This window comes from Oryzias melastigma, linkage group LG6 (genome assembly GCF_002922805.2).
Source record: "Oryzias melastigma strain HK-1 linkage group LG6, ASM292280v2, whole genome shotgun sequence".
NCBI classification, from domain to species: Eukaryota; Metazoa; Chordata; class Actinopteri; order Beloniformes; family Adrianichthyidae; genus Oryzias; species Oryzias melastigma.
Window position 1 is genome coordinate 86560 of NC_050517.1, and position 12546 is coordinate 99105.

At 38.6% G+C, this 12546-nt stretch overlaps 1 protein-coding gene across 3 annotated transcripts in view; it reads left to right on the plus strand.

The window, feature by feature from the left end:
- Nucleotides 1-12546, plus strand: part of lsp1a (lymphocyte specific protein 1 a) — a 47578-nt gene that overhangs the window by 6040 nt on the left and 28992 nt on the right. For all 3 annotated transcript variants that reach the window (XM_024282179.2, XM_024282178.2, XM_024282180.2), the window contains one exon: nt 10963-11109. In XM_024282179.2, coding sequence (XP_024137947.1) covers nt 10963-11109 — 147 coding nt within the window. The remainder of the gene's footprint in view (nt 1-10962; nt 11110-12546) is intronic.

A 12546-nucleotide genomic window follows, 5' to 3' on the forward strand; every position in this document is an offset into this window, starting at 1 on the left:
GAAAACAGCTGCCCCAAAGTGACTCTGAAATACTGTTAAACATGACAATGGTTAAAGTTTGATTGTTGCTTTTCTCTGTTATTTGCTCATTATATCCTTCAGCTGATTTTCAATCCTGCAGCTACAGTTTTGCCTAAAAATTTCAACCTTTTTACATTACTAGAAGTGTCTAAAATAGGATATGATTCATAGTTAGCATGTAAAAGCATAGGAGGGATTTGACGGTTATGTTGTTTAATATAAGCCTCTCAGAATTCTGGCTCACTTTTTCTGTAGAGTGGAGATGCATCATCAGTTTGAACGACTAGTAGAGTTATAATATGTTTCTTTACTGCGCAGAGGTAAAGCACCACGCTATGGATGGTACTTTATATTCTTAGATGTGTTGTTGTGTTTCATGATTCCACATTTGCTTCCAAAACAAAAGACTGTCCTTGTTTTACTCTGTTCTGTGGAGTCACCAGTGAAGTGAGACTCATGACGTCCGCTCATGTGCTGTGTCCTCACAGAGAGCAGCGACGGCGTTCCAGCTGAAGCCCTTTCAGGGGAAATGAAGGAGGTGCTGGGTTGTAACTGTTCTTGGCTGACATTTGTTCACACCTCGGTCGGGATTCTTCTCTGAGCCAAAAGGCCCCATCATCAGAGACGTTTGTGTGTGGATTTCTGATTCAAACTGTTGCGTCATCCTGTCTTAGATTTTCGGCCATAATGAAAAAGCAGAAGGTTTGGTCTGATCAGGAGCTGAGCACCACATATGTGTTAAGGGTGAGGGAGGTGCTGAGTGGTTCCTCAGATCTCAGATGATGCCTCTCAGACTTTCTGGGAAGTCTTGTTTTGTGTGTCAGCGTGACTCAGTGCCCGACACCGTCTTAACTTGTTCAAGCAAAACAGTGACTTCACCTCACAAGTGTCTTCCCACCATGCTCCTCTGAGGCTGGCAGGCTTTCAGGCTGAAAATGAACCGTGTTATTATTTGTCATTCAGCTCAATCATCCTCCGATGACAGCATGTGTGCTCACCAAAGAGCAGCTGAGGATTTGGGACTTTTAACTCTTACTCCTGACGGCAAATCCTTCTATCATTCTTGTTCCGGCTAAATACTCCATGACAATAAACTAAAACCTGAACAAGTGCAGACAAGAGAGACTAACAATATGAGGCTCAGCGGTTCTGTTGAAAGGTGCCACAGCTTTTATTGCTGAGAGATTGATGCCGTATTGCTGGCTGTGTGCGATCCTGGAGATCACAGATACGTTTGTGGCACTGCTCTGCTAGCAACCACCTCTGTCTCCAAAACAAGAGCATTTAAAGAGACCGTCCCAATGTTTGAGTGGAGATTCAGGTTATCAGAAATCCCTTAAGCTCGTCTTTATTTAGGTTTATTGTAAGAAAAAATGAAAGATTTGTTTTATGTGTTGATGAATGATTATTTATTAATTATTTCTTTCAATGATTTGATGAACTCTTTGAGTCCAAATCAGATTTTACAGTTAAGGCCCCATCAGAGAACAAAAACATCATGAGTTTTAATAAATAAGTAATATCAATATTTAAAACGATTGACAGCAGGTAAACAATAAACCATTGTTTTGAAAAATGCTCATGATATTTTTGGTAGGATTGAAAAAAGCACAGTCGTGTTAATCTTGTCGCTTGAAATTTAAATTTTGGCAGGATCTCTTGATCTATTGCAATAAAAAACAAAATTAAATTGTTAACAATATGAACAAAAAATATATTGGTGAAAAGATGTTAAAGTTAAACTCCAACTTATATTTTATCCATTGTAAAATCCTTTCCATTACTTCTTTTTTTAATTATGATTATGCTGTTTTTAGCCAAAATCAAAAAAATATTGTTTTCTTAGACAATTTCTGCATAGCAGGAGGAGTTTATTATAATTTACCTCTGACTGATATCCCTCCACTTATATCCCATCATGCCTTTGTTCACACCCTCTCTTGCTAGCTTATAACCCCTCACACCCCCAAGCTAACTTTAGCAGTGCAACAAATACACAAGATATATTGGAGCTATCCAGCTATACAGTTTAGAGTCATATGGCAGCTTGGACGAGGAAAACGAAAATGTTAATGGATATATTTGTCTGCAAATGAATGCATCAGCATGAAGCGAAGCAAGTAGTCTACCCATTTCAGTTGCTGTGTCACAACTGAGAGCTTTTTAAAGCATTATTTGCCTCTGATCCTTTAGGATTTGAATAAATAAATAATCAGAAATGCGGTTTAGTTTTAAATTATTATATTAAATGGTGCAAGAACATGTTAAAACACCACTTCCATTGGAGTGGGTCTTTAACCCTGAAGCACTATCGCTGCCCGAGCAAAAATAATGACATCATTTTCAACATGTTGCAATTTTTCTGAGTGTCATGGGTGCCAGGGTGCAGCACAGGAATGGGTGGACCAAACGGCAAGTATCCAGTAGCATTTTTTAGGCAGTTTTAGTTCTCAAATGAATACATTTTGAGTAATTTTCGACAATGTTTGGATCTTCCTATGTTTTTGCTTCCATTTTTCTACATAGACCAGAGTTGAAAATAAAAAAATCTACTCTAATTTATCAAGTGTTGTCATATTTTGATCTATTTTTATGAAAAATAGTTATTGTTGGGTATATTATATAGGGTAAAAAAAGTGATGGTGAAACTTTTTATACTGAAAGTGTTCTGGAGTTATGGCAGATAAAGATATTCATCCAAACATCAGAGGTTGGGTTAGGCTCCAGCACCCCCGTGACCCCAAAAGGGACACGCAGCTAAGAAGATGACTGAATGAATCCATAGTTTCATCGTAGGATTTCCCAGTGTTGCAGAGTTTCATGGATGTCAGAACTGGAGTGAAAGTATGAAATTTTGGAGATAAGAAGTGTCTACAAAATTCAATGTTGACACTGGAAAAATGCTAAAATCTCTCATTAACTGTGCCAGAACTAAACAATGTGCAGAGACAGAATTGAATGTCAGTCTGCAGCAGTGAAACTTTGAAGTGGGGGTTTCCTGTGTCAGTCGCTTACGTTGCCCTGCAGGAATTTTGCTCCCGTCTCCTCCTCAGCAAGGCTTCAGTTTACTGCAGTTTGCTAATATTATTTTTTTCTTTTGCAGCTTTGGGAAAAGCTGACACTGGAATTGCGTTGAACTCTGAGTTTTGACCAGGAAAATGTTTTATTCTGCTTTACTGCCATTGTGTGGCTGCATTGCTTCAGTTGATTGTCCTGCTGCAGGACTCAGTTTGGACAGAGACCAATCACATTTCACTCTGAAACACCAAAGTCCAACAGCCCATACCATCACCCGTCCTTCACCATGCTTTTGTGAAGGGGAGTTTAGAGGTTTTGGAAGAAAATGCTTATTGCAGGAATATAATGACAAACTAAAAAATGTATTTGGTATTGTTTAAACACAATCTGCAAACTAGAGTGAGCTGAGTTAGTCTGGCCTGCATGACATAAAAACCTGAAGCAGTTCTCTGAAATGTCTGGTTAGTTTTGATCTGAGCTTTGACTCCTTCAAACTCTACTCTGAATATAAATATGATTTCTAACTACTTTTGGTCAACTCCTCTAGAGCTAAAATGACCTGTGGTTGCTAATGTTTCATTGTTGAACTTATGGAAGTCTGACTACATGTATGGTGAGCTGCTCCAAGCAGCATCACAGCAACTCTATTGGACGATAGTCATGTGGATCTAGTGTTGCCTGCATAACAACGCTGTGAAATATAACTGGTGTTATTGATCCAGAGGGTCCATTTACAGATGGAACAGCGGAGCTTCAAGAATCAAAACTTGATTGAACCAAGTTTTTTAAAGAAAATATTCTTCTACTGGCAACTGAACATTTCTGTGGAAAAATTAGACAATTTGAGTTGTCACAAAAATGTAAACAAATTGTGTAAACTGAAGTCTGTGATGTTCTTTCTTAAATTTGTGACTGGCTCTGATTCCATTGTCTGTCAATTTGTGCACATTGGATTTGAGATAATAAATACCCCCAAAGGAAACACATAAAAAAAAAAAAAAAAAACTCACACTTATCAAAAGTCTTAGCGCTTGGAGGAAGGAGGTGGTTTTTCAGTCGAAATTGACATATTTCGCAAAACTTCATTGGAAAAACTTTTTTTTAAAGAAATATGTCACATGACTAACAGTGACTGCACCACTGTGTTACAAGAGGTCCCACAGCGTCACACAGCTCATCAAAAGACGACCATTATTTCCCAAAATCTTTTCATTCCTGTGTAGCTCGCCGCTCCATGTCATGAATAAGACGACGACCTCTTCTTTGATCGTTGATGCTGAACGCTAGTGCAGCATTAGAAATGTGCTGAAAATACAAGTATTGTTCACATCTATCATCATATTTTTGGATGACTTATCACAAGACTTGTTTTGTGTTTATCCACATAATTATGTTTTAATGGAAACAGTCTGATTGCGAAATTGTGTTTGTTCGACATTTCTAGAATTTTTGACAAAGTTTTGCACATATGTGTAATGAAAATGCAGCTAATTTCTGGTCTGACCTCAATGGGAAAACTAGAAAAATTGTGGATGAACAACAACTGTTCTATATGGTATTCAGATGGAATAAAAACTATTCTCATTGTATGACAATAAACTCTGTAAAGTTAATTTCTTTCACAAAAACATTCATTGGATGTTTGGTCTCCATGGTATCTATAGCTCTAATTGGTTAAAAACACGTAACTCTGTGCATATTTCTTTCCTACTCACTATATAGTGTGTTTGCCATTTTGTAGAGCTGTCCAAATCTACAATTCCAAAACTGAGTGAACTAGAAATTTCCCAGAAATCTTTGCAAAACTCTAGCATGCATAAATGCTAACTATATACAAATATAGACAACAATGCATTGCAGTTGAACAATTTTTGCAAAAAAAAAAAAAAAAAATGGTTTAAATAGAATTTTTTAATAAATTATCCACATTTTCATCACCAGAACACAGTGGAGTCACAAATAGACGTCAGAAAATGTTTTAATTTTATTTTCACTTCAGTGATGTCATATCTGGCATTTAAAAAAACAAAAGAAAAGTAGTGAGAATAGTGTCTAAAATGCTTTAGAAATCCAGGGTACAGTAGTTTTTTTATTATTAGGAATTAGGGCAGGAATACAGAACACAGTCTCAATCTTTATGCATCATATTGGGGGGACTTTGAGAATCTGTGTCTGTCCTGCATGCAGCTCTTGTAAAGACCAGCTGGTGTGTAAGAACACCTAGATTTTTCAATCTTGAAAGATTCATGTTAATTCTTAATGAATGTAAAAGTCTCTTCTTGTTTGGACATTTTTTTCATTTAACAGAGAAGTAAAATAAGATAGCGTGATAGTGTTCTGAATAACAATGAGATGTGTGTGTGTGGACCCCCCATACACACACACACATCTTCTGTTACGATCTCCCTTCTCTTTAAACTGGGAAAACCTGTATTCTTGACAGTTTCACGAGCTGCAGCCCATCTGTGTCAACTAACTACATTTACTTTTCACAGCTGAACAAGCACATGTTTGCTCCCTTATGTTGATTTATCACCTCATGAGAATCTCAGCGACTGCTTCAGCTCAAGGGCACTTTGCAAGCAATCGCATAAGAACAACACCACAGCCTGTTCAGTCTTGAAACAAATTTTCATTTTTCTAAAAAAAAAATGACACATTGCTGAAAAAAAAGCTTTCTTGTAAGGAGGAGAAACGTAATTTCATCTGCAACCATTTCTTGGCACATGTGTTCTGAGCAAGATAAAATAACACCATGGAGGAAGAGAAGCCGCCTGTAATCTCAGAATTTCAGAAGAAGATTCCTGCGCCCAAAGCAGATGTTGGAGCTGCTGCCAAGTATGACGGAATCCTGCTGTGTAATGAGAGGGCAGAGCGGTTCAGCTCCGACCGTGCACACATGTCATCACCCGACGTACCCACACCACAGCCATCAAACAGCTTTTATAAACTCACACAAGGTTTGTGGTTGTCAGTCATAATTACAGTTTTACTGCAACACAGGAATCTAATCCCACCTGCATGATCTCAGAGGTTTGGCGTAGAAGGCCACAGCTGTGGGCATGCTGGGATACCTTCAGTTTGCTAACTCTTGGATTACAAAACGAGGATTCTGGTTCAGATTTCAGTTGTTTGGTCCAGTTTTTGTCTCATTGCAGACAATCGCTGATCTTTAGGGTGTCATGGAAACATGAATGAAACCAGCAAAAATAGAGCCTTTTTTCTTTCTTTCTTCGTGGTTTTTACGCAGTTTACTTTGGTTTGCTTCCAGTTTTTGGTTCTCCATGTCATCCATTTCTGTTCAGATTGAAGTTCAGGTGAGCTTTTACTCCAAACAAACTCTGGTGCTGATCAAACCTGCCAGGGGGACGCATTTGGGCCCATTCCAGGTGACACAGGTGGAACTTTTCTTTAGTTGGGATCAGTGATGGGCGGGGCCTAATGCTCGCCTCTTCTGACAAACAGTCTGCTCACCTTCAGATTCAGGTGTTGTGGCACACCCAGCTGACATTTTTATTTTGTGTTTTTCTCTTGTGTCTCTGCCAGAGCCAGAGGCAATAAAAGCTGTGGACAACATGTGCTCATCAGTCTGAAGTGTTTTTTCTGTTGACTGGTTGCTTTCAGACCATGACTCAATGTCAGTTTTCTGCTGACACAGACGCAGACGCTGGCATTGTCTGGTGTTGGTAGTTATCAGGCAGGTGTGGTTGGTGGGCAGCTTTCACTTCAATCTCAACTGACCCCCTTCTGTATAAATGAAGATTTAGAACACCCACTTTCCTGTTCTTCCTAATGCAAAAACCAAACGGTTCAAGGTTTTTCATTTGAAGCATCTAGTTTAATTTAGTTGTTTAGTTTAGCTATTGTTTATATTTTATGACTGACCTTCAGTATCTGTAAAATTACCGGTATGAAGCCCAATGAAGCAATTGTTTTTTTGATATTGGGCTATACAACTAAAATATAATTGAATGAATGATGTGTGTGTGAAAGAACACAGAACTAAAGTTGAGAAGATACCTTCAGCCTAATAAACATCTAAATGTTTGTTTTTCAAGAGAAACACAGCAGGAGGAACAGATGGAGTCAAAGCAGAGTTAGTGATAAATCCTGAAGCCAAATCTCAGTAACTCAACACCACAGTAGACCTTTGAGTTCATTGACCTGCTGGTGTATGAGATGCCCCTTTGAGGCAGGAATGAGATGAGCACTAACTCGATATAAGGAAGACAAAGAGGGATCTGTGCTGCCTCATATATGTGAGGATGAGGATACCTGCTCCGGAGGGGGAGAACAGGTACACACAGACAGGCTGCAGTGTTTTCTCTTTACATTCATGAGCAGAACAACTACTTAGTATGTGGAACAATCAATAAAAATGGCAGCAGCTTATAGAGAGAGAAGAGTTTAACATTATGAACAATAAACTCTGATAAACTTCAAAACATCCTTCCATGTTGGTTGTTGCCTTTTATGTAGACTATAAAGTGTGTATTTAGGGAGGAATGATAAACCCCACAGTTCTTTTTGGTTCAGTGTAAAACAAACAAACAAAACAATATGTTGTATTATTATTATTGTTACAAATGGGCAGATGGCTGTAGTAGGTTAATTTGGCACAGACAGGAGAACAAAAGTGAAGCACAGCTTAAAGTCCACAAAGTTAAATCAGGGTCAGGCAGGCAGAGGTCAAACACGAGCGTTATGGCATCAGAGAATACCGAGTGGTCAGAGTCCAGGCGAGGGAGGGGGCAGGCAGCAAACAATCAGAGTTGAAGATGAAGCAGGGTCAGATGAAACAGAAGATCAGGTCAGGATAAGTGGCACAAACAAGACAGCACTGAACTCAGTTGTTGTTGTTGGTTGTGTGGCTTCTGGGAGTGACAGCAGGGACTGATGGGAAGTGTAGTGTGGAGAACCAGAAAGCTAATACTCAGGTGATGATCCCGCTGATGGTCAGATGGGGAGACAGGGGTCTGATTTATGACAATTAGGTCACCTCAGTTACAATTTTCTAAATTAAATTAAAAAAAAACTAAAGTAAATAGTTGTAATGTACACAGACCTCACTGATTCAAGTTCTTAGCATTATTCTTCAAAGCCACAGAGGAGAAGGAATAAAAGCCTCATGTGGATCAGGTTGCAGACCTCAGATCTGCTATGATCGCTCTGGTTCATCAAATACGAGGATGAATGTGAATATGGAGTTTAACTTTGTTGGCATAATTCAATGTTATGTCAGGATGATAAATAGTGCTATCAGAATCCCTGAATTATTTAACACATGATCAGATTCATTCATGGACCAAATTTTGATTGTGGAAACCGATTCTTCCAGTGACCCGGGTTTGATGTCCGGAAAGGGAAACCTGGGAGACAAAAGAAAAAACAAAAAGAAATGAAGTTCGGTTGCATCTATCCATTGGTCAAGCCTCCAGCCAATAAAAAAAAACCTGCTGTACATCTAAGCATTTAACTTAGATTCTTAAGTTTTTGGCACCAGGCAGTAAATACACCGCAAAACTTGATTTCTTCACATGGACTCTAAAGTAGTTGCTCTCATTCTGATACCTTTCTCCAGTGAGGAACTGCAACATCAGGTTTGTCTCAAAATAGGAAACATAAAATGGGGCTTTCATTTAATTGAGTATTTGTTTCAAGGTTGTTAATTTGTTTAAGAAAAGTACATTCCTCGGCATCGTTTTTCCAACATCCTCACTGTTCATCCTCTCAACTATCTCAATCTGCTTCCTTGCATTTATCTTAAGGATCCTATCCATCCTTCTCACTCTTTTCATTGCTTTAATTTCTGTTTAAATTCCAAACTGAAAAATTTTATTCATTTTTATATAAATTGGGAGTCTAGTGAAAAGTTCTAAAAGAACCTTTAATTGCTTCAATCGTGATTGTAAACCAGAAAAAATGTTAAGTCCATTGAAAGGTTAAAACCTATTACTGTATGTCACTGTCTCAAACCAAGAGTTCAAGTCAAAGTTTAAAGTCAAGCAGGTTTCCTTAATGTGGGCATCCACTGCCTCTTTGCAGCCATTTCACAAAGTTAATAAAGTTTAGAACTGACTGAAATGATGTCAGAGAATTAAATCATCTGAGTCAGTTGCGTTTCTGCCCGTTCTGATGACTCCTCCATGTAGCTGTACCCCACAGGAAGACTCCTCAGAGAATGCTCTGTGATTCATGATTCAGCACCAAGACTAGATTTGTTTATCTGGGTGATTCAGGAGAGCCCAGACAGCAATTAATCAAGATCTGCAACAATAATGACTCACATCTCAACACATAAAACTATCAGGAGGCTCACATAAGAAAATCCCCATGTTCTTCTCAGCAGAATTTATTAAAAAGCACCAACGTGCACCAAACTGCTCACTTCCTGTGCTTTAGCTTCACCAAAGAGCTTTGTCTTGTCAAGAAAGAACACCAACAACAGTAATGAATTGTTTTAGAAGAGAGGACTTCCTGAATTCCACGCACCAGCGTTACACTCAGAGAGGTCAAAACCCCGGATCATGATACAAAGGCTCCCTGCAAAGATTTCCAATGGCATGTCACAGGAAATATATTAGTAATAGTTCCTTGAAGCCATCTGGTTTATCAAGACTGCATGCAACAATGTTTATAGCCAACAACTGAGATCACTGTCCTAAGTTTACAGCTTTGAGTGATGAGAAACGTACATGTTGTCTGAAGTTTGAAAGAATCAAAGTCATTTGGTTACAGAATTACATTCTGTAATGCTGTAAATAAGTCTGATCAGCCATTTTGATCCTTTCCTTATGGTGGCTTAGAAGGGTCCCAACACTTTAAATTTGCAGCACAACACACTACAATTAGTCACGAAAACATTAACTCAAAACACAGAGGGTCACTGCACTTTAAATTTTGTGTTGTGGGTAAATTTTTTCGTGTTGTGATTAATTGTAATGTGTTGTGAATTTGAAATATTGTGACCCTTCTGGGCCACCGTACTTCCTTACTTGGAACATCAAGTTTTAAATATTGATAAAGCAATCTTTAAAGGGTAACCAAACCCTAAATCAACTTTTTTCTGTTGTTAACTTCTATAAATGAGGCTTTCAAAGTGCTGTCTGTTGGTCATTGCCAATTTTTTGACAAATAAAAATAAACTTGTTTAATTCTTGAAAATATAGTCAAAAACCATCTGTGTGCTGCCCCCTACAGGTTGAATTTATGTATTACAGTTGAATTTTGTGATTGGTCAAACCCTTTAAGTCTCATGTCATGACCTGCAGCTCCAGTAATGATAACAATCCTGCCCCCAAGCCACACCCCTCTGACTGGATTTTCACATTTCGGTTGTGGGTGGAGTCAGCCTCCAACTTCCTGTTTGCTTACCCTTTTAAAATAGTGGTTGGTTGAGGTAACTGTTGAAGCACCCGTTCAAAATCTGACTTTATTATTAGATTACCGGTATGTCCAAACCTACTTGATCTATTGAGGAATAAGAGATTAAATAAGCTTCATCTTTGTTCTTTGCATGCAGCTTTGACAGCTGATGCCCTTCTCTGTGTCAAACAACACCAGATCTAATGCTTCAGTGGTAACTGTGTGGTTCTGACAAGAGGCCAGAGCATGTGGCTCCACTGATTCTCAAACAGCCGTGAGTGTTTCTCCACTGATGCCCAGCAGATGTTCCAAAACATCCGTCCGCCTGAGCGACGGCTGTGGGCACAGAGGCAATGTCTTCTGCGGCTGTTAGTGGATGACTGAAGTTTGTGAGACGAAACTCATGTATGTGATGTCTCATTAGTTTATGCTTTTGGTCTTCAATCCGTCAGATTTAGTGTATATATGTGCCTAAATGAACTTCCAAATAAACAATCGGTGCGATGTGGAGGATTTGAGTTTGCCCTCCTTCAGTGAAATGTCTCCCGTCTTATCCAGACTGACCGCTCAGAGGAGCATCGAGGATGCTGAGGAGGTGGAGAGAGAGCGCCGTCGAAGGGCCCGGGAAGCGTTACACAGGAGAAACAGCGGATCCACCCCTGGAGAATCATCCCCCGAGAGTGAAGTGCTAACAGAGGACAACAGGTGATTAATGAAACACTAAAAGGGTTAAATATAGTCAGCATCTATTCATCTTATCTAGAACTTGAATGTCTCCATAGTTCCATAGAAAACCATCTATAAATGTTGATGACAGTTTTTCCTTAGAGAAAAGACTTTCTGTCAAACATCTGTTTTTATTCTCTTGTTTGTTCCAAAATGTTACAACTTAAACAGCAGCTTTACAGTTTGGTTAGATTAAACTCTTACTTCCAGTTTTTAGAGCCTTGCATGGACAAACTCTCAAGTACATTGCTGACCTTTTAGCCCCCTGCTCTCCGGTCTGGTCCCTGAGGTCCTCAAACCAAAATCTATTACAAATTCCCAAAAAACTGCTTCAAAACCAGAGGAGACGTTGCCTTTCAGTCTGTTGCTCGTCGTCTCTGGAGTGACCTCCGTTAGTCAGTACGACAGAGTGACTCCATTGAGTGCTTTAAAAGTCAGAAAAGCTTTTAGTTTAACCATTTAAGACCTGAGACGTCGTCAGTGACGCTAAAATGCAAAATCTTAAACATACAGTAACTCTTAAATCGTTAACACGATCAACGTCATTTCAGCAGATTTTGAAGGAAAAAAGCGGCGCTTTTTTCCTTCAAAATCTGCTGAAATGAGGTTGATCGTGTTAACAGTTGAAAAGTTACAATAAATCAAAGAACATAAACACTGAAGCTCTGGTGTTAAAGGGTTAATCTATTTTTGTCTTTTATTGTATTTTACTTTGTTTTTATTGACTTTTATTGTGTTTGTCTGTTATACGTGTTTGACAGATAGTATTTTTCTGTATTTTTATTTTTGTGAAGCATTTTGTGATTTTTAAAGGAAATAGACATACGCATTTACTTACTTACTTTCCTTCCTACACCAAAAAAAAGTTATTGGCTCAACTGGCTTACATATCAATTTTAAAATAGCTAAACCACATATTTAATTCAGTCGTGTACACTGTAAAAAGTGAAACATTGGATCTATTAACAAAAGCTCTGGAATTTGTTGAGTTTTTATCAAAATATGTTTTTTTTTTCAATTTTAATTTGACAAAATTAACAACTTGATTGAACTTTTGCTTATTGATCCAATTTTCACTTTTTTCAGTGTAAGCAGCACTTTTTAAAAGCTGATTCCCACATCTGGTCAACTCTTACATTTTCTATTGATATTTAACTGAAGGTTTGCTGAAACACAGAAGTCTTCCCTGTTTAATGATGTTTCAGGAACAATGAATGTGAGGCGCTGTATCCTGGAGGAGCTGAAGGTTTTTGCATCTGCTTGGTTGAAATAGCTGAGAGCCTGCTGAGAAGCAGATTGAAGGAGCTGAAAAGGATCTCCACCGTGTGAAAGCTATTTAAAACTCAAACTCTGAATGCGAGTAAATTCTCTCTTCATAAAACGGTGGGGATGCAGAGTAATCACTGTGAGGGCGAT